The sequence below is a fragment of the Phyllobates terribilis genome, unplaced genomic scaffold (assembly GCF_046119375.1).
Source record: "Phyllobates terribilis strain yellow unplaced genomic scaffold, ASM4611937v1 Scaffold_2__4_contigs__length_985480577, whole genome shotgun sequence".
NCBI lineage: Eukaryota > Metazoa > Chordata > Amphibia > Anura > Dendrobatidae > Phyllobates > Phyllobates terribilis.
In genome coordinates this window covers 382,471,390-382,495,011 of record NW_027362762.1, presented here as the reverse complement: position 1 = coordinate 382,495,011, position 23,622 = coordinate 382,471,390, and the positions used below count along the sequence as shown (strand labels likewise).

Here is a 23,622-nt window from a genome sequence, read left to right as displayed (position 1 = left end):
CTGCAGACCCCGGATTGTCATACCAACCCATCGGCAGCCCACGATCATGTGACGGGCACACTGATGGGCGAAGCAAATGATGCGCTTTCAGGACGATCATGTTAAATGCCACTGTCAGAGATTGACAGTGGCATTTAACATGTTAACAGCCGTGGGTGGATCGTGATTCCACCCATGACTCTTAGGGGCACATGTCAACTGATGAAATCAGCTGTCATGTGGCTTAAAAGGTGCGGGCTCTGGCGACCTATGACATACCTATATGTCATAGGTCATAAAGGGGTTAATGACATGATGGCTATATTTGAAGAAAATCAGACACCTCCATGATACAGGTGCTTATCACTAAATTAGCATATCATCAAAAAGTTTATTTATTTCAGTTCTTCAATGCAACAAGTGAAACTCATATATTATATAAAGTCATTACAAACAGAGTGATCTATTTCAAGTGTTTATTTCTGTTAATGTTGATGATTATGGCTTACAGCCAATGAAAACACAAAAGTCATTACCTCAGAAAATTAGAATAATTAATAAAAAACACCTGCAAAGGCTTCCGAAGTATTTAAAAAGGTCCCTTAGTCTGTTTCAGTAGGCTCTACAATCATGGGGAAGACTGCTGCCTTGACAGATGTCCAGAAGACAGTAATTAACACACTCCACAACGAGGGTAAGCCATAAAAGGTCATTGCTAAAGAAGCTGGCTGTTCACAGAGTGCTGTATCCAAGCATATTAATGGAAAGTTGAGTGGAAGGAAAAAGTGTGGTAGAAAAACGTCCACAAGCAACCAGGATAACCGCAGCCTTGAAAGGATTGTTAAGAAAAGGTCATTCAAAAATTTGGGGGAGATTCACAAGGAGTGGACTGCTGCTGGAGTCATTGCTTCAAGAGCCACCACACACGTATCCAGGTATCCAGGAATCCAGGACATGGGCTACAAGTGTCGCATTCCTTGTGTCAAGCCACTCATGACCAATAGATAGCGCCAGAAGCGTCTTACCTGGGCCAAGGAAAAAAAGACCTGGACTGTTGCTCAGTGGTCCAAGGTGTTGTTTTCAGATGAAAGTAAATTTTGCATTTCATTTGGAAATCAAGGTCCCAGAGTCTGGAGGAAGAGTGGAGAGGCACAGAATTTAAGCTGCTTGAGGTCTATTGTGAAGTTTCCACAATCAGTGATGGTTTGGAGAGCCATGTCATCTGCTGGTATAGGTCCACTGTGTTTTATCAAGACCAAAGTCAGCGCAGCCATCTACCAGGAAATTTTGGAGCCCTTCATGCTTCCCTCTGCCGACAAGCTTTTTGGAGATGGAAATTTCATTCTCCAGCAGGACTTGGCACCTCTCCACACTGCCCAAAGTACTAATACCTGATTTAAAAACAACAGTATCACTGTGCTTGATTGGCCAGCAAACTCGCCTGACCTTAACCTCATAAAGAATCTATGGGGTATTGTCAAGAGGAAGATGAGAGACACCAGACCCAACAATGCAGACGAGCTGAAGGCTGCTATCAAAGCAACCTGGGCTTCCATAACACCTCAGCAGTGCCACAGGCTGATCACCTCCATGCCACGCCACATTGATGCAGTAATTGATGCAAAAGGAGCCCCGACCAAGTATTGAGTGCATTTACTGAACATACATTTCAGTAGGCCAACATTTTGGATTTTAAAAACATTTTTCAAGCTGTTGTTATAAAATATTCTAATTTACTGAGATAATGACTTTTGTGTTTTCATTGGCTGTAAGCCATAATCAACAACATTAACAGAAATAAACACTTGAAATAAATCACTCTGTTTGTAATGACTCTATATAATATATGAGTTTCACTTTTTGTATTGAAGAACTGAAATAAATTAACTTTTTGATGATATTCTAATTTTGTGAGAAGCTCCTGTACCTGTATTTCTCAACATTGATGACACCAAGAATGAGCAATGCTGAGGACCGTAGACGCAGTATTCAACTAAGGAAATTTAGTGCAACAGATGAGACATATTGAGGCCGATTCCTCATTTACGTTGTCACTAGTGTTGAGCATTCCGATACTGAAATATCAGGTATCGACCGATATTCGCGGTATCGGAGTTCCGATACTGAGTTCTGATACTTTTAGAATATCGAATACCGGAATCGGAAGTTCCCATAATGCCTGGACTCTGTAGTGTCTCTGAAGGATGACAAGCTGGATGGCAGTGCTCAGCTTACTGTACTTGTCATTTAGTGTTAAAGGATTTATTAAAAAAATAATAGTGTTTTCATGCACCGTCTCTTTAAAAAAACCGGCAATTCATCAGCACACTGTAATACTGAGTATGTAAATATGAAATATGAATAGCATAACTGCTGTAAAAAATAAAAATAAATGAAAAATGTTTTGAAAATTTTTTAGCGCATGTAAATATGAAGTATGAAATATGAATAGCATTGCTGCTGTAGAAATAAATGAGAAATCTTAGCGCATAAATTGGCCAATACATGTGTACCTGACAGCCGCGGTAAGGCGTTTCTCGATGTCAGGACCTAACAATGTGAATACCTCTCTAAGAGACCTCTTTGTTACTAGATTTAGCATTGACTGAGCACTCCACCCTCATTAGAGAGGTATTCACATTGTTAGGTCCTGACATCGAGAAACGCCTTACCGCAGCTCTCAGGTACACATGAATTGGCCTATTTATGCGCTAAGATTTCTCATTTATTTCTACAGCAGCAATGCTATTCATATTTCATACTTCATATTTACATGCGCTAAAAAATTTTTAAAAAATGTTTCATTTATTTTTATTTTTTACAGCAGTTATGCTATTCATATTTCATATTTACATACTCAGTATTACAGTGTGCTACGTTATTTATTCATTGTATATGGAGGTAGCTCCTCTTAGTAGGCACCTGTTCACACCTATTTCTTGAAGTGGAAGTGCCGTCATTTTCTTTGTTACTAGATTTAGCATTGACAGAGCACTCCACCCCCACCCCCATGCCGCAGGTGGTTTTAAATGCATCAGGATCTGACTTTCCCACACATAAGCAGACGGAGGTCTCTTAGAGAGGTATTCACATTGTTAGGTCCTGACATCGAGAAACGCCTTACCGCGGCTGTCAGGTACACATGAATTGGCCAATTTATGCGCTAAGATTTCTCATTTATTTCTACAGCAGCAATGCTATTCATATTTCATACTTCATATTTACATGTGCTAAAAAAATTTCAAAAAATTTTTCATTTATTTTTATTTTTTACAGCAGTTATGCTATTCATATTTCATATTTACATACTCAGTATTACAGTGTGCTACGTTATTTATTCATGGCAATTCATCAGCGGCATACACCGGTACCCGACAATTTAGAATAGAAAGAATAGAGCATCACACATAGATTAGATAGATAGAAACATGTCAGTCACATATATAATAAGTACAGTGACAGTGTTGATTACTGTATTTGTCATTTAGTGTTAAAGTAAAGGATTTATTAAAAAAGAAATTGGCGTGGGGTTCCCCGTAATTTTAGTCTCTAGCAGAGGTTAAGCAGACGGCTGGGGCAGATGTTTGAAGCCTGGGAAGGGGGTAATACCCACGGAGCTTCCCAGGCTACTAATATCAGCCCCCAGCTGAATACCTAGCCTTTACTAGCTATTAAAATGGGGGACCCCAAAAAAAACCACATGGGGTCCCCCCTATTTTAATAGCTAGCAAAGGCTAGGCCGACAGCTGGGGGCTGATATTAATAGCCCAGGAAAGGTGCCATGAATATTGGCCCCCTCCCTGGCTAGAAACACCAGCCGTCAGCCGCCCCAGAAATGGCGCATCCATAGGATTCTGGCACTTAGCCTCGCTCTTCCCACTGCCCTGTAGCGGTGGCAGTGGGGTAATAGGGCTGGGGTTGATATCAGCTTATAATGCCACCTGACATCAAGCCCAGGTTAGTAATGGAGAGGTGTCTATAAGACACCCCCATTACTAACCCCATAGTCAAAGTTAAAAAAAAACATAAACACCCAGAATAAAGTGCTTTAATTGAAATAAACACACAATTCTTTAATGTTCGAAATTAAACCATACTTACCATCACGCCCATTCCAGCTGAAGCCAACGATCTCCTGCAATAAAAGTAAAATAATAAAGCAACCTCATCCTTAACTTTTCATGGTTCCCAGGACAGCTCCAGCTCTGCTACATTCACATGACAGGCTGGATCGCAGCCGAAAGCTGCCATCCAGCTTGCCATGCCGCAGACACTGGGAAGCACAGGCTTGCTTGCGCTCCTCAGTGTCTGGCTGTGACGGCATCCAGATGAGCCGAGGTCATGTCCAATGAACTCAGCTCACCTCATGCACGTCACTGACAGCGTGGTAAAATTCTCCTGCGCTTGCAGTGAGCGTGAGAGAATTCTCCTGCTGAAGCGCTGAGCGCAGGAGAATTTTCCCACGCTGTCAGTGACGTGCATGAGGTGAGCTCATGTCCAATGAACTCAGCTCACCTCATGCACGTCACTGACAGCGTGGGAGAATTCTCCTGCACTCAGCGCTTGAGCAGGAGAATTCTCCCACACTGGGATGGCATTGAGATGACAGGCTGGATCGCAGCTGAACGCTGCCATCCAGCTTGTCATCCTTCAGAGACACTGTAGAGCGCAAGCATGCCTGCGCTTCTCAGTGCCTGCGGCATGGCAAGCTGGAGCCGTCATGGGAACCATGGGAAGGTAAGGATGATGTTGATTTATTATTTTACTTTTATTGCAGAAGACATTGGCTTCAGCTGGAATGGGCGTGATGGTAAGTATGGTTTAATTTAGAACAATAAAGAATTGTGTGTTTATTTCAATTAAAGGACTTTATTCTGGGTGTTTGTGGGTTTTTTTAACTTTGACTATGGGGTTAGTAATGGGGGTGTCTTGTCTTATAGACGCCTCTCCATTACTAACCTGGGCTGGCATTATAAGCTGACATCAACCCCAGCCCTATTACCCCACTGCCACCGCTACAGGGCAGTGGGAAGAGCGAGGCTAAGTGCCAGAATTGGCGCATCCTATGGATGCGCCATTTCTGGGGCAGCTGACGGCTGGTGTTTCTAGCCAGGGAGGGGGACAATATTCATGGCACCCTTCCTGGGCTATTAATATCAGCCCCCAGCTGTCTACCTAGCCTTTGCTATTAAAATAGGGGTGACTCCACTTCATTTTTTTTTGGGTCCCCCATTTTAATAGCTAGTAAAGGCTAGGTATTCAGCTGGGGGCTGATATTAGTAGCCTTGGAAGCTCCGAGGGTATTACCCCCTTCCCAGGCTTCAAACATCTGCCCCAGCCGTCTGCTTAACCTCCGCTAGAGACTAAAATTACGGGGAACCCCACGCCAATTTTTTTTTAATAAATCCATTATTTTAACACTAAATGAAAAGTACAGTAATCAACACTATCACTGTGCTTCGTATATATGTGACTGACATGTTTCTATGTATCTAATCTATGTGTGATGCTCTATTCTTTCTATTCTAAATTGTCGGGTACCGACGCTGAATTGCCGGCGGGCTTTTTTAAAGAGACGGTGCATGAAAACACTATTATTTTTTTTAATAAATCCTTTAACACTAGATGACAAGTACAGTAAACAACACTGTCACTATACTTCTTATATATGTGACTGACATGTTTCTATCTATCTAATCGATGTGTGATGCTCTATTTTTTCTGTTCTAAATTGTCGGGTACCGGTGTATGCCGCTGCTGAATTGCTGGCTTTTCATGTAATACATTCTACATTATTCTTAGTTGTTTTCCTTCATGTAGAATTAACCTACAAGGAAAGAGAGGGTTTATTTTCATTCCGATATTTGTGTTCCATTGACTTGCATTGGTTTCCGGTATCGGAATCGGCGATATCCGATATTTTTTGGGTATCGGTCCGATCCAATCCGATCCGATATTTCTGATATCGGAAGGTATCGCTCAACACTAGTTGTCACTTTTTTTTTTTTGGTTATTTTGGTATTCACTGATGTTTTTTGCGCCAAATTCATCAAAATGGGGACCTCAGTTCATGAATTTTGCTCAAAGTCTAAAAAGGTATTGTTTTCTGTATATAACCGTGCAAAAAGTTGCTGGTTTCACAAAATGTTGCAAAAATTGCTCAAAAATCGGTAACGTACCTAATCACTTCAGGAATTACCTAATCACCTTAGAAAGGACTGAAGTACATTTGTGACAAGTCATGCAAATTTTTGAAAAGTCACAAATAATAAATCAAGCGAAAACATATGTAAACCCAAAACCCCACTCACAATGGCAAACTAAAAAAAACAGACAAGCAAACATATATAAAATATACTTCAACTTCAAAAAAACAAAAACATGTGCAAATGGAAAGATGAAATTGATCAAATAAAATATGGAGCAAAAACAACTCAGTAAAAAACGTGTGCAAAAGCAATAATGAATGGGGTCCATGATTATCACTTCTCTTCGAAATGGAAGATGTCCACCACTACCATCAGCTCAGAACTGGCAGCAACCAGTGGGACCCAAACATGCTTATCTACTGTTCAGAGAAATCTGGCCAGAACGGAATTGTGGCCAAAAATCATATTTTATAATTAGAAAGAAGGCCAAGCAATTCAGCTTTTCATGAAAACATAGGTTATTTGGACTGTTGAGTCAAAATCGAAAATATTTGACTATAACAGAAGTAGGTTTGTTCACCGAATGGTTAGAGAGTGGAACAGTGAAACGTGGTGAAGGCTCCTTTCAAGTTTGCAGCTGCATTTCAGCAAATGGAGTTAGGAATATGATCAAGATGAAGGTGTACTCAATGCTGAGAAATTCAGGCAGATACTTACCCATCATGCAATATCATCAGGGAGGTACCTGATTGGCTCCAAATTTATTCTGCAGCAGGACAACGACCCAAAAGATGCAGACAATGTCATTAAGAACTACCTTCAGTTCAAAGATGAACAAGTAGTCCTGGAAGTGATGATATGGCCAACACAGAAACCTGATTTCAGCATCATCGAGTCTGCCTAGGATTCCATGAAGATACAGAATGATTTTCACAAGCCTACATCCACAGAAGATATGTGGTTAGTTCTCCAAGTGAAACAATCACTTGCTGAGTGAGATATTCTGTATCGAATACATGCACTTATACGCCTTGGCACGCTATCAGTGAAGTTAATAACGGTTGTCTGAGGACTGTCCTGTCACTGTAAATGCACTTCGGCACGTAAATCATCGAGATTCCCTGCTGACAGCTCCTCTTGAAATTGCCTACCAACGAATTCTCAGATGTGCTCAACGGGAGACAAGTCTGGAGATGCTGCAGGCCATGGTGGCAAATTTAGACCACTCTGGCTGCTCTCAGTAGCAGCCGAGCAATATGTGGCCTGACATTGTCAAGTTAAATGATTTTTCCTGTCAAATACCATATACATCCACTACCAAAAAAATTAGCACAATCAGGTGCTCTATTTCAGGGATTGGCTCCACTAGGATCGGTGCTTATAGGGGACATTAACCCCTTAAATGTCACTTGCCTTAAATACATAATTTTTTTACCTAGTGTAAATGCCACAGTTCTCTTGAATCTGGCATTATTTTCGGTTCATGCCCCTTTACATTCCACTTTTCAATTGGAGTTTTTCTGAGAACCACGCCCAGTTGGATAAAAAGACAGCATTTAAATACATTGACAAGAGGGCCATATCTTGGGAACAGAAAGGGCCAGGAACAAAAAAAACTGTTGCCGATTCAGGAGAACAGTGGCTTTTTACAGCACTGTATGACAGCACGTGAGGAATCTCAGCACTATGGAGCACCATCATGGTCTCTGTATAAAGAAGAATAAAGAGACATTCATATAAATCGCACCTTACAGCCACATACACATACTGTATAATGTCAGTAGAGTAAATATGATTATTCATTTTGTTTGCTTATAGCTGCCTCTTTGTTTTATAAAACATATCTGGAATGTAATATCTAAGAGTTAAGAAATCAGTTATTTTAAGGTGAATAGTACCAATGTTCTAATGATGTGACTGTCTGCGAGTACACCCCATTACTGGTGTTCCATAAATACTACATGCTGAGTAGCTAGAAGAGCTTCCTTGTGCCTGGTGTCAGGTGCTACATCACATCAGTTGTACACACTAGTTCTGGGTGTGTCCGTTATTTCACGGTCTTACAATTTATTGAACCCTGAGACACTAGACACTTTTGAACGGGTTCCACTAGAGCTGATTTATTTCATATTTTAGGAGAGTTGGACTTTCTCATGAATAATTATTTATGCTCTATGGCTAAGTGTAAATCACAAAATGGAAATGCATCTTAAACAGGAATAGGAGTTCCTGCTGGTATAGAATCATCACATACTGTATAAATGTAGCCTGCTGGGCATAACGGCCATGTGCTAGTGTTATGATCCTGATTTGTATTAATATATCGACACTTGCTGTGACTGAGATGAAAATCAGCTATATCAGTCAGATAAAAGTATTTGCAAAGTCATAATTTGCAAGAATAAATGTCTTATGAGTCAAATATTCTGCAGTTCACTTTTTTTATACTTAAAGGGAATCTGTCAGTAAGATTTCACACCCTGAAACTATTTATATGTGCATGTAGCTCTTTAAAGACTAGTTCAGCAATATGGCCAGCGTGTTCCTCTATTACTGAGAAATCAGCGTTTCAATTGTGTAGGAAAGCAGGAGATAAGGTCCTTGTTAGAAGTTATGTGTCACAGAGGTGGCTAGCCTTGGTGATATAAGATGAAGGCTCCAGCCATAGTAGGTTTCTGAAAGGGTTTTTATTGAGACCGGATTATGGGTCCGAGCTTTAGGAGCGACCAGAAGAGCTTAGGTGGGTATGGTCATTCCCATACCTCCAGTCCAAGCTTTGCAGGTATTATTTAATGCAGCTGAGCTCTCTCAGAGTTCTCTGTGTGTTGGAAGAGAAAAAGACCTGTTAGTGCTGGTCAGTTTCTGACAGAATCTCAGAAAGCTAGACGTTCATCTGAACGGGTGAGCCCGTACTGCTGTATGAACTGTTTTCTTTCTTTTGTTTACCATAGTGCCAGAAAAAGGCTGTTTTGTTTTGAGTCATCTGGAAGTTAATGACAGTAATAAATCTTGCCTTGTTGGACCAGAGCCATTGCCTGTGTGTGTACGCTACCGGCTGCCAAAGAGCATGAATTCTTACAGTTGATTTATCTAAGGGGTAGGTAACATTTTTCCTTCCGGAGAGCGACATGTTAAGCATGTTACGGTGAGGAGACTTTTAAAGCCACAATGTTCCTCTGGGAAATATGCAAATTGTCTCTTCAGAGAGGAAGAGGACCAGAACTCTAGTGCCACCTACAGGAAGTAGCAATCCTAAAAGTCAATAGTGACCCTTTAACGAGCCTTATCACATGACTTAGGATATAAGCCAGAACCATTGAGTTTCTGGTTCTGGCTTATATCCTAAGTCATGTGATAATGTTCGTTAAAGGGTCACTATTAACTTTTAGGATTACTAGTTCCTGTAGGGGGCACTACAGTTCTGGTCCTCTTCCTTTCTGAAGAGACAATTTACAGTTGATTTACAAATGCGGTTGGAGAGCCATTTGTAGATCTGAAGTGTCTGTCACTCCACCGATATTCTCTGCCCTACTCCACCTTCTCATGCCTAACAGCTCCTTTGCCTGAAGTCACACAGCATAGAGGCTGTCATTCAAGCAGGGGGAGGCAGGGCTGTATGGGGAATAGAGCTGGAGTGACAGAGGCGTCAGATCTACATCCTCATTTGCATATCAATGCAAATGCTAATTTCTCAGAAACAGAAGAATGGACTGGAAATGTAAAGGTATTGACAGGCTTGTCTTTGAAAGAGCTACATGCACATATAATTAGTGTGTAAGATTAAATCCTGTTGCCAAACTCCCTTTAATTGTAAAACTGATAATTTATCTATGTATACAAAACGTATTTATTTATTATGCTTTGCTTATATAGTGTGATCATATTCTGCAGCTCCCCAAAATAAATACTTGGTTTTGTCAGGTTCTTTACTAATGGACCATAAGTACATCAATTTTTCATCAACAATAAGATATCATATTGGTACAATAATATTTCAATTAGTAGCGATCAGTAGTCTCTGCTTTTTCCATTTTCTAGCTGGAAAGTTATGTGACCACTGCAGCTAATCTCTACAGGCAATGGTAGCCAGCCTGTCAATGCTATTACCACGTGGTTTACTGCAAAGGTCAGGTGTCTGTTTGGCCAGAAAAGTATGTTCTGAGTTGTGCTTGATTACATGTGGCCCCTCTGGCAGGAAGACAAAGCACAAAAAATGTGTAAGTCTATGGTGTTACAATGTACACACGTGGTCAAAATTGTTGGTACCCATCATTTAATGAAAGAAAAACCCACAATGGTCACAGAAATAACTTGAATCTGGCAAAAGTAATAATAAATTAAAAATCTATGAAAATGAACAAATGAAAGTCAGACATTGCTTTTCATAGTAACATAGTAACATAGTTTTTAAGGTTGAAGGAAGACTAAGTCCATCTAGTTCAACCCATAGCCTAACTTGTTGATCCAGAGGAAGGCAAAAAAAAAACATGTGGCAAACACTAAGCTCCACATTGGGGAAAAAAATTCCTTCCCGACTCCATACGACAATCAGACTAGTTACCTGGATCAATGCCCTATCAAGGAATCTAGTATTTATAACCTGTAATATTATACTTTTCAAGAAAGGCATCCATGCCCTTCTTAAATTTTAACAGTGAATCACTCATTACAACTTCATGTGGCAGAGAGTTCCATAGTCTCACTGCTCTTACAGTAAAGAATCCCCGTCTGTGATTATGATGAAACCTTCTTTCCTCCAGACGTAGAAGATGCCCCCTTGTCCCCGTCTCAGGCCTCAGAGTAAAAAGATCAGTAGACAGGTCTTTGTACTGTCCCCTCATATACTTGTACATAGTAATAAGATCACCCCTAAGCCTTCTTTTTTCCACAGTAAATAACCCCAAGTGTAATAACCTGTCTTGGTATTGCAGACCCCCCAGTCCTCTAATAACCTCGGTCGCTCTTCTCTGCACCCACTCTAGTTCAGCTATGTCTGTCTTTCTGCTTCCACAGAATTAAAAAAAAAATTAAACTCATGAAATAGGCCTGGACAGAAATGATGAAATGATGGTACTCTTAACTTAATATTTTGTTGAACAACCTTTTGAGGCAATCACTGCAATCAAACGATTCCTGTAACTGTCAATGAGACTTCTGCACCTCTCGACAGGTATTTTGGCCCACTCCTCATGAGCAAACTGCTCCAGTTGTCTCGTGTTTGAAGGTTGCCTTTTCTAGACAGCATGTTTCAGCTCTTTCCAAAGATGCTCAATAGGATTTAGGTCAGGGCTCATACAAGGCCACTTAAGAATAGTCCAATGTTTTCCTCTTAGCCATTCTTGGGTGTTTTTAGCTGTGTGTTTTGGGTCATTATCCTGTTGCAAGACCCATGACCTGTGACTGAGACCAAGCTTTCTGACACTGGGCAGCAAATTTCTCTCTATAATCCCTTGATAGTCTTGAGATTTCATTGTACCCTGCACAGATTTAAGACATCCTGTGCTAGATGCAGCAAATAAGCCCCAGAACATAACAGAGCCTCCTCCATGTTTCACAGAAGGGGCAGTGTTCTTTTCTTGATATGCTTAATTTTTCCATCTATGAACATAGAACTGATGTGCCTTGCCAAAAACTTCCATTTTAGTTTGCCAAATTCCAGTCTGGCTTTTTTATGATTTTTTTTCAACAATGGTGTTCTCCTTGGTCGTCTCCCATGAGGTCCACTTTGGATCAAACAACAACGGATGGTGCGATCTGACACTGATGTTCCTTGAGCTTGAAGTTCACCTTTAATGTCTTTAGAAGTTATCCTGGGCTCTTTTGTTACCATTCGTATTATCCGTCTCTTTGATTTGTCATCAATTTTCCTCCTGCGGCCACGTCCAGGGAGGTTGGCTATAGTCCCATGGATCTTAAATTTCTCAATAATATGTGCAACTGTAGTCACAGGAACATCAAGCTGCTTGGAGATGGTCTTATAAACTTTACCTTTAACATGCTTGTCTATAATTTTCTTACTAATCTCCCGAGACAACTCTTTCCTTTGCTTTCTCTGGTCCATGTTGAGTGTGGTACACACCATGTCACCAAACAGCACAGTGAGTATCTGTAGCCCTATATACAGGCCCACTGACTGATTACAAGATTGTAGACACCTGTGATGCTAATTAGTGGACACAACTTGATTTAACATGTCCCTTTTGACACATTATTTTCAGGGGTACTATCATTTCTGTCCAGGCCTATTTCATGAGTTTAATTTTTTTTTAAATTCTGTGGAAGCAGGGTTGAAAAGCAATGTCTGACTTTCATTTGTTCATTTTCATAGATTTTTAATTTATTATTACTTTTGTCAGATTCAAGTTATTTATGTGACCATTGTGGATTTTTCTTTCATTAAACGAGGGGTACCAACGATTTTGACCATGTGTGTAAGTCTATGGGGTTGCATCTAATGGATGCCTACATACAGTGGGTCAAAAAAGTATTTAGTCAGCCACTAATTGTGCAAGTTCTCCCACTTAAAAAAATGAGAGAGGCCTGTAATTGACATCATAGGTAGACCTCAACTATGAGAGACAAAATGAGAAAACAAATCCTGAAAATCACATTGTCTGATTTGGAAAGAAAGTTTTTTCAAATTTTGGAGGAAAATAAGTATTCGGTCAATTACAAACAAGTACGATTTCTGGCTCTCACAGACCTGTAACTTCTCTTTAAGAGGCTCCTCTGTCCTCCACTCATTACCTGCAGTACTGGCACCTGTTTGAACTTTTTATCAGTATAAAAGACACCCAAAACAAACCCAACTGGAATATAACAAACACTTGAAGGCCATAGCATGATTCTTACCTGTTTTACAGCATAAAGTAACCTTCCATAACAATACACCATAACAAGAACTGGTAACACCAAGCAAAAGATAAAAAGACAGATGATGTAAGAAATGGATTCCGTAGTTTCAGAAGTCCAGCGCACTGAACAGCTGGTGCCGGCCCCTTCCTTCCCATAGCTGCTCCATCCAAGTAGAGGTGGCACCGTCCATATCAGCGAGTAAATCCAGGAGCTAGCTACAGCAAGCAGGGCTTTTGTAAATTTTGGACCTCCTTTGTTGTATAAAGTCAGAGTGGTGTAACGTTCGTATGACAGTATGGCCAGAGAGATGAGAGACACAATACCTGCAAATAGTACAACATTTATTAGACATCATGTAACTACAAGCAAATAATATTCTTTAATAGAAACAGATTACATTCCAGTCTATGGCTATTGCCTAGTATTATTTATTGGGTGTAAGAAGCTCTCTGGGAGCAACAATACAGTATCATACCCCATCAGATAGTACACCCACATATTGTAACAAACGCTCAGCTGTGTAAGTAAGGGTTTGTTCAAATGTCGCGTTTTTGCTGTGTTTTTCCACTTTTTTTCACCCCACATGGTTTTGCCGTGAAAAATGCAAGATTTTACTGTTTCAGCAAAGTGATTGAGATTTCTAAAATGTCATACTGCTTATATTTCCTTGCAAATATGAAGCAGTTTCACACCTGCAGAATGTCAATTCTTTCAACGTTTCTGCAACATTTTTCATCCACTCTAATGAATGAGAAAAAAAAGGCATGCAAAAACGCAGCATTTTTCCCGCCAAGAGTTACGTTTTTGATGCAGACACGTCTTCAGAAAAAAATTAACGTGTGCTCATACCCAGGACTAAATTTTTTTCTTCACTGGCAACAAACACAATTAGAAAATGGTAAGGAATTGATACAACTGTTAGAAAGACGCTTGGCTCTGCGTTACACAATGATAAAGCGTTATTTACCAGGGTTGAATTCACATTTTCTAAACTGGACAGGAAAATGGTCACATGATTGTAATGATTGTAACTGGTAGTTATTTGCAGAAAAGCATTTTTGCTCACTAAGCAATGGGCAATTTATCATACTCCACTGGCTAATGGAAACACGTGCTTCTTTGCTGCCGTCTCCTTTCTATAATCTTTGTTTTGATTGCCCACATCTTTTGTATGCCAACATTGGATGTCCTATCAAGAGGTTCTCACCAACCATTGAAATAAGGGATTTAGAAACCTAAACTGCACCCCTTATCTCCCTTCTACCCGTAGTGGGGACATAGTATTCATCAATACTGTGCGTCTGCTCCATTTTCTAAAACTGTTTTTCACCAGGATTGATCGAAATAAAAACCACAGTAGCAGCATTTCTCATGTGAATTACTAGTTGCAATAATGTTACATATTTACCAGCTGAATATGGCAATGCTGTATTATTATAGACAAAAAAACCTCTTTTTACATTAGCAGTAAAGGGGTTGTCCACTACTCGGCAACCCCTTCCCAGTTTCTCTCTATAAAATAACAGTTATACTCACCTCCGACGTTGGCACCTTTCCAGCGATGACGCCTCTGGGTCTGCCAGGGCTCATTTGACCTTGTTATGTCACGTGAGACCTACAGCCAATCAGTGGCCACTTTACTCTCACTTCCGGTACCTGACATTCAGAGGAAGTCAGAGAGCAGCAGCAGCTCTTGCTTCGGGTGTCACTGAAAGTAAAGTGACCGCTTTTTGACTGCAGGTCTCGCGGGACATAATAAAGTCACGCAAACCCCAGAAGAGCCAGTGTAGTCATTGCTAGAATGGCGCTGGCATCAGAGGTGAGTATAGACTGTTGTTATTTTATAAGGGGGGGATATAGCAATTGTGAAGGTGTTGTCTGAGTGGTGGACAAATCCATCAAGTCTTCCAATTGTAGTGGATCATTTATTGGAAAACCTCATGGATCCTATTGACCTTAAAAGGAATCTGTCCTAAGCCATTTAAATGGGCATGCAGGTCATAGAAAGGTGATTAAACTGATACCTTGATATCTGAGTGTGAGACATGTAACGACTGACAGCCTGATCACACTGCAGAGCTGTGTGAGATTACTTAGTGACTGGAGTTGAGCAGACATAAGTGGGGATACTAACACTGTTTCAGCATTATCTCACAGCAGTCAGACTGGGGGGGGGGGGACTATGCTGCATGTGGCCCACACATAGGCTATTCACAGTCACTGCATTTGGGGTATTATTTCCACTTGTCATTTACTTTCTGGTAAATATTTCAACCTATCAGACCTCGTCAAAACCTGGTCATAGGTTTACTTGATCGAGATATGGCGGACATCTGGAAGTATTGCTTGAACTTGCTGCAGAGAAAATGACTCCAAGCTTGCAGCAGAAGGTTCATTTGTAACCAATCCTCATTCTCCATGATTCCTCTGATCACAGATGCCAAGAAGTTCAAGAGTACTGCACCAGGACAGTAACCCATCACCTTGACAATGACTCAGACTCAGCATCCTTGGCATACCAACTATTTTATAGCACTCAAAGAAAGTAATGTTACTTAAAAAGTCTTTCGTTTGAATGATGCAACACCATTAAGCTCTGAAGTAGTGACTTCCACTTTAAGTCTGTCTTGGTACTTATGACACATATCCAGTTAAAAACTATTGCATAGGGGAGAGCCACTGGCTCCCTGCTCTGCACTAACTATACAAGTCGCCTATAAAAGTGTCACTACTTTTCCCAGCCTGTGCTGGGAGAAGGGAATGGTCACTTGGCCATGAGGCATGGTTGTTTTTTTAAATACTGTTTGACAAGGACCACTGTGGGAGCACTATTATTAACATAATCTATATTATATTAATCTATAGGGCCACAAAGGGATACAATATTAATGTATACAATTAAAGGGGGACAATATTAATGTACAGGTCAAGAAAGGGGGACTATTTTTGTCTATAGGGGGACAAAGGGGTACAATAATAATGCATGGTCCCACAAAGGGGGTCGGTATTAATGCAAGTAGCCAGACTGGGACATGCTATTAATATGGGGGCACAATTGAGGATGTTATTAATGTATGGGGCCACAAAGGAGGGCAATGTATAATTTATAGGGCAACAAAAGGAAGAACATAATGTATTGGGCCCCAAACAGGGGGGCATTATTAATATATTAACTTATTAATGAATGAGGCACAATGGTTGACTTGACATTATCAATGTATGTGGGTAGAATGTAGAAACATTATTAATGTATAGGTCCTCAATGGGGGAAACATTATTAATGCTTCGAGCCCAGAATGTTACTAATTCATGTGGTCTCAATGGGAAGCATTATTACTGTATGATAGCACAAAGAGGAATTTGACTATTTTACGGAGGGCAACAAAGGTTTACACAAGCATTATTTCTGTATGAGAAACAAAGAGGGGGAAATTTATACTGTGTGTGGTGGCAAAATTGAGAACGTCGCTACTGTAATGTACTTTATTTTTGGGATACTGTTCTTGTGGATAGAACAAAAAATAGGTACTGTTACTCAATAGGGCACCAAGGCAGTACAATAGGACTATGGTGTTTGTGTAGAAGTGGGTGAACAAGTGAGGAGGGTGCTCTAAATGTGATCAGTCATAGATGTACAGTACAGACCAAAAGTTTGGACACACCTTCTCATATAAAGATTTTTCTATATTTTCATGACTATGAAAATTGTACATTTACACTGAAGGCATCAAAACTATTAATTAACACATGTGGAATTATATACTTAACAAAAAAGTGTGAAACAACTGAAAATATGTCTTATATTCTAGGTTCTTCAAAGTAGCCACCTTTTGCTTTGATGACTGCCTTGCACATTCTTGGCATTCTCTTGATGAGCTTCAAGAGGTAGTCACCGGTAATGGTCTTCCAACAATCTTGGAGGAGTTCCCAGTGATGCTTAGCACTTGTTGGCCCTTTTGCCTTCACTCTGCGGTCCAGCTCACCCCAAACCATCTCGATTGGGTTCAGGTCTGGTGACTGTGGAGGCAAGGTCATCTGGCGTAGCACCCCATCACTCTCCATCTTGGTCAAATATCCCTTACACAGCCTGGAGGTGTGTTTGGGGTCATTGTCCTGTTGAAAAATAAAAGATGGTCCAACTAAACACAAACCGGATGGAATAGCATGCCGCTGCAAGATGCTGTGGTGGCCATGCTGGTTCAGTATGCCTTCAATTTTGAATAAATCCCCAACAGTGTCACCAGCAAAGCACCCCCACACCTTCACACCTCCTTCTCCATGCTTCATGGTGGGAACCAGGCATGTAGAGTCCATCCGTTCACCTTTTAATGCGTCGCACAAAGACACGGTGGTTGGAACCAAAGATCTCAAATTTGGACTCATCAGACCAAAACACAGATTTCCACTGGTCTAATGTCCATTCCTTGTGTTCTTTAGCCCAAACTTGTCTCTTCTGCTTGTTGCCTGTCCTTAGCAGTGGTTTCCTAGCGGCTATTTTACCATGAAGGCCTGCTGCGCAAAGTCTCCTCTTAACAGTTGTTGTAGAGATGTGTCTGCTGCTAGAACTCTGTTTGGCATTGACCTGGTCTCTAATCTGAGCTGCTGTTAACCTGCAATTTCTGAGGCTGGTGACTCGGATAAACTTATCCTCAGAAGCATAGGTGACTCTTGGTCTTCCTTTCCTGGGGCGGTCCTCATGTGAGACAGTTTCTTTGCAGCGCTTGATGGTTTTTGCAACTGCACTTGGGGACACTTTCAAAGTTTGCCCAATTTTTCGGACTGACTGACCTTCATTTCTTAAAGTAATGATGGCCACTCGTTTTTCTTTACTTAGCTGCTTTTTTTTTGCCATAATACAAATTCTAACAGTCTATTCAGTAGGACTATCAGCTGTGTATCCACCCGACTTCTGCACAACACAACTGATGGTCCCAACCCCATTTATAAGGCAAGAAATCCCACTTATTAAACCTGACAGGGCACACCTGTGAAGTGAAAACCATTTCCGGTGACTACCTCTTGAAGCTCATCAAGAGAATGCCAAGAGTGTGCAAAGCAGTCATCATAGCAAAGGGTGGCTACTGTGAAGAACCTAGAATATAAGACATATTTTCAGTTGTTTCACACCTTTTTGTTAAGTATATAATTCCACGTGTGCTAATTCACAGTTTTGATGCCTTCAGTGTGAATGTACAATTTTCAAAGTCATGAAAATACAGAAAAATCTTTAAATGAGAAGGTGTGTCCAAACTTTTGGTCTGTGCTGTATGTGTGTTACAATTTGCAGAGTTGAGTCATGGAGTCACGCCTGGAAGAAATCATAGCAATCTGCATCGGATGGAGAAGAAAGGAGAAATGAATTACTTCACCTTGAGATGTTGCTGATGAGTCGCTGGATTTATCTGTACTGTACACAAATATACGGTCTACAGGGCACAGTGTATAACTGGTATCTACCACTATATGTTCACTGTACGGGGTAATATTGATTTTAGTACAGGGGTTTTATCAATGATCAGTATAGTGGTTATATTCAGTCACAACTCTATGTGCAGATAATATGTGATAATGGTGTAGCGGCATAATTTTGCCCTTGTATTGGAAATATTGCTTTTAGTATAGTAGATTTTGCATAGTAAGACTTTTATTTAGAAATTTTAGGCTAGGTTCACACTAATATGTGGTCACCGCTGAGCACTATATCAGTGTTTCTGCAGAAATTCCCGTAAAACCGGATTCCCACGAGAACCCCAACAGAGCACTGATGGAGCCATTCACTTCAATGGAGTCATTTTGGACACTGTCTGGCCTCCATCTTGGCAATATCCATCTTCTCAACAATAATGTGATCTGCCATTTTTTTGTGTGTTTTTGAACATGTCTGAAAAAGACGAATACTGCAAGGACAGAGGTTGGACATCAGTGTCTGACCCCAAAAATGCTCCTCCGGATGAATGGACACAAATTTCAAGAGACACTTCAAAATTTTGTATGAATCCTTCCCAGAGTAGTAAAAGCTGTTATAGCTGCAAAGGGAGGACCAACTCCTTATTACTGCCTATGGGTTTATTATGGGATGCCATAAGAGCTCCTATAGCTGTAATCTGAAGGTGTCCCAATGGTTTTGTCTATATAGTGTGCGTCGATTTATGTATTTATCTGTTTACATCTTCTTGTACTGTGCTCTTTATTTTCTCTGGAGTGGCACAGGTTTAGATATTTTGTACTTCTGCCCACTCTCTATACTAAGAACTGAAGGTCGAGGTAAAATTTTCTTTCAAAAGACATACATTGCACATTTCATTGTATAAAGAAGCTGTGGGGGAGTGTTATCCTCATCTTGTTTTGTGCTAACCATGTTTCTCCTTTGTTGCAGTTACTAATTGTTCACATTCTACAAGTAGATCCTGAATCTGTCTGCGTACACAGCTTTATTTATTGCCATATATTTTAACCATAACTATCCCCTCCTGAACATTGGAATAGTTCCTGTAAAGCATAACATTTATTTTGGCAAATAATCATGCCTATTTCTGTTCCTGTAATTCCTTAAGGCAGATTGTTTTCCACGACATCTGACAAATAATTTACTTGGCTAATATACGATGCTTACATTGTAGCTACTCAGAAGCAAAAAACGTTTACAGCCCTAGGCAGGGTCGTATGCAAAATTCTAGCCAGGAGATTTTCAGCAAGTATTTAGCAATACAGCTACACATTTAGTGTATTAGTTAATGTCAAGTAGAGGTTTCCTTAGGCTTTATCTTACAAAGTCCTTGTGAAGAATGCTAAGAGACTAAGATGAAGTGAAATGAAAAATAATCCTAGCAATTTACCATATAATCCTTGACTTCATTCATGCTGTTTTAGTGCGATAATTGAAATTGCAATGAAAAAAAACTATTTCTATGGAAGCATTGCATTTGTCTACTCACTTTTCTCCCTCTCCTTTGATTAAAGCATGTAAAAAGTAGTTTTGAGGAAGGGGGGCAGGGTTTGGTGCAGCAGGAACCACACATTTGTGCCCTATTAAGGACATTGCAGCAAGACTAAGCCCTGATCACTTTTTTTAGTCCAACTGCTTCTGATGTTGCTGCCAGTTTTCTACATTAGTGTTCATCATATACATCATACATGTCAAACTTAGCCCGCAGAGTGGTTATATTTGGCCCACAACACCAGAACTGCTACACTTATGTGGGGGGTCATTATTCTGCATGGAGGACTATGTGGGGCCCATTATTCTGTATGGAGGACTATGTGGGGCTCATTATTCTGTATGGAGGACTATGTGGTGCCCATTATTCATATATGGAGGACTATGTGGGGCCCATTATTCTGTATAGAGGACTATGTGGGCCCATTATATTGTATGGAGGACTATGTGGGGCCCATTATTCTGTATGGAGGACTATGTGGGGTCCATTCTTCTGTATGGAGGACTATGTGGGGCCATTATACTGTATAGAGGACTATGTGGGCCCATTATATTGTATGGAGGACTATGTGGGGCCCATTATTCTGTATGGAGGACTATGTGGGGTCCGTTCTTCTGTATAGAGGACTATGTGGGGCCCATTATTCTGTATGGAGGAGTATGTGGGACCCATTATTCTGTATGGAGGACTAGTGGGGCCCCTTATTCTATATGGAGGTGTATGTGGGGCCCATTATTCTGTATGGAGGACTATGTGGTGCCCATTATTCTGTATGGAGGATTATGTGGGGCCCATTATACTGTATGGAGGACTATGTGGCGCCTATTATTCTGTATGGCGGCCTATGTGATGCCCATTATTCTGTATGGAGGACTATGTGAGGCCCATTATTCTGTATGGAGGACTACGGGGGCCCATTATTCTGTATGGATGACTATGTGAGGCCCATTATTTTGTATGGAGGACTATGTGGGGCTCGTTATTCTGTATGGAAGATTTTGTGAGGCCCATTATTCTGTATAGAGGACTATGTGGGGCCCATTATTCTGCATGGAGGACTATGTGGGGCCCATTATTCTGTATGGAGGACTTTGTGAGGCCCATTATTCTGTATAGAGGACTATGTGGGGCCCATTATTCTGTATGGAGGACTATGTGGGGCCCATTATTCTGTATAGAGGACTATGTGGGCCCATTATATTGTATGGAGGTCTATGTGGGGCCCATTATTCTGTATGGAGGACTATGTGGGGTCCATTCTTCTGTATGGAGGACTATGTGGGGCCCATTATTCTGTATAGAGGACTATGTGGGCCCATTATATTGTATGGAGGACTATGTGGGGCCCATTATTCTGTATGGAGGACTATGTGGGGTCCATTCTTCTGTATGGAGGACTATGTGGTGCCCATTTTCTGTATGGAGGAGTATGTGGGACCCATTATTCTGTATGGAGGACTAGTGGGGCCCCTTATTCTATATGGAGGAGTAAGTGGGGCCCATTATTCTGTATGGAGGACTATGTGGTGCCCATTATTCTGTATGGAGGATTATGTGGGGCCCATTATACTGTATGGAGGACTATGTGGCGCCTATTATTCTGTATGGCGGCCTATGTGATGCCCATTATTCTGTATGGAGGACTATGTGAGGCCCATTATTCTGTATGGAGGACTACGGGGGCCCATTATTCTGTATGGATGACTATGTGAGGCCCATTATTTTGTATGGAGGACTATGTGGGGCTCATTATTCTGTATGGAAGACTTTGTGAGGCCCATTATACTGTTTGGAGGACTATGTGGAACCCATTATTTTGTATGGAGGACTATGTGGGGCCTATTACACAGTATACTTGTTGGTCCGCAACTTTGTCCATGTTTTTCATTTTGGCCCTCTGTGTATTTAAGTTTGACATCTCTGCTCTAAACTTATTGATGAAACACATGTACTTTTTTGTAAAGGGGTTAACTGTGGCCCCTTTTTCACAATTAACTTTTTTACAAACCACAATTGTGAGTTAAAAGAGGTAGTAAAGTATACCTGTCATTTCTGGTGACATTTCAGAATAAGCTGTTACAAGTGTCTATATGAGGAATCACAATATTTCTGCCCATTAATGTGTTCATTTTTACCAGTTTCCCCTCTACATGCTATAATTTCTTGTTGTCTCTGAGCTAGTGAGTGAAAACTAACTGTTAAGATGTCTCCCAAACACCATACACAAAGATGTTAAGGATTGCTTTACTGTGTCCATGTAGGATATGTTCAGAAGCAGCATGGGTGACGTAATGGAGTAGAACTGAGCAGTGGAGCTGTGAATCCAACACTGGAGGTGAAATAAAATACATGCAGCAGCACCCTCTGTGTATGCATGTGCCTCTCTCTTACTCTGCTCTCCTCCTTCACCTTAGACTTCAAAAGACAATTATAATATGATCCCTCAGTGATCTGGCAATGTGTATTGTCTTGAGCAAAACAAATTGAAACAGTTTTTTTAGAGTAAAAGATGAATTCACAAGACTGAGGGGAGTAGAATTAGCATATTTCTCTGATAATATATACTAGAAAGTTGCCAATATATACTTGTACTATTGGTTGATGCAAAGTTTGTAGAAATGTTGGTGACCTTTTAAGAGCGTGCAATAGCATTATATAGATTCACTAATTTAAGGAGGTTTGTCTGATGATATTACAAACCCATTTTCCAATCCACAAATGGCCTGGGGGAACTATAAGCATTGAATTCTCCAGGCAAGTGATAAGAAGCGTTGATTATTATAGTAGGACTTATCTGCCTGAGACGTCTAAAATCAGCAACAAACAGAAAAGCTTTTAGGGCTCTGAGCTACCCTAGGGTGATTTGTAAAAAACAAAGAAAGATATCCCTATTATTGTGTACAGTGTCTAGTATTTTGTTCAAAGTGTTAAGACGTTATTGTTGAGTAAGTTGGTTCATTTGTTTCATAATTTTATGCTTTCAAAATTGTGGCATGAGTGCTACCTATTTATAAAATTACTAATGGCATTTTATTAAAGACCATGCAGCTTTAGATGTCTGAGGAAGATTAGATTTTACAAGATATTCCCAGACTGAGATTAAAAGCAAAGAGAATGGAGCAGTTTTAATGTAAATGTAATCTTTTGATTTTATTTCATTATGTGTCTACCCTTGTGCATTCTATCTACAAAGACACTAATGGGCTAACGTCTGTATGATCATTTATCTACTGCGTCTCCTGAGATATCAACATTGTTCCTACATTCAAAAGGAAGAATATAGTATATTGTAGGAGCTTTCAGAAAAGTGATTACAAACTTTACAAAGGAGGCCACCGACTGCTTGGTGCCCCTGTGCAAGAAATGGGTCTGCTCTAGGGTTGAGCGAGTATGTTCTGTCCGAGTATGCTCGGGCCGAGCTCCGAGTATTTACAGCTGCTCGGTGATAAGGTTAAATCGCTCCCGTGTGCATGATTTGCAACTGTCTGACAGCTTTATTACATGTGAGGAATGTGTAAGAAATAGACATTCCTCCCATGTAATAAAACTGTCAAACAGTTGGAAATCATGCACACAGGAGCGATTTAACCTTATTACTCGGAGTTCGGCCCGAGCATACTTGGCAAAAGGGTTAATAGAACATACTGGCTCAACACTAGTCTGCTCCCTTCTCCCTTTTATGGCAACAAATAAAGATACAA

The 23,622-nt window shown here is 40.6% G+C and overlaps 1 protein-coding gene across 2 annotated transcripts in view; it reads right to left on the bottom strand.

Annotated features, from left to right (window-relative positions):
• LOC141211277 (pinopsin-like) overlaps positions 1–23,622 on the bottom strand; it is a 320,801-nt gene that overhangs the window by 34,650 nt on the left and 262,529 nt on the right. For both annotated transcript variants that reach the window (XM_073664808.1, XM_073664809.1), the window contains one exon: positions 12,981–13,306. In XM_073664808.1, coding sequence (XP_073520909.1) covers positions 12,981–13,306 — 326 coding nt within the window. The remainder of the gene's footprint in view (positions 1–12,980; positions 13,307–23,622) is intronic.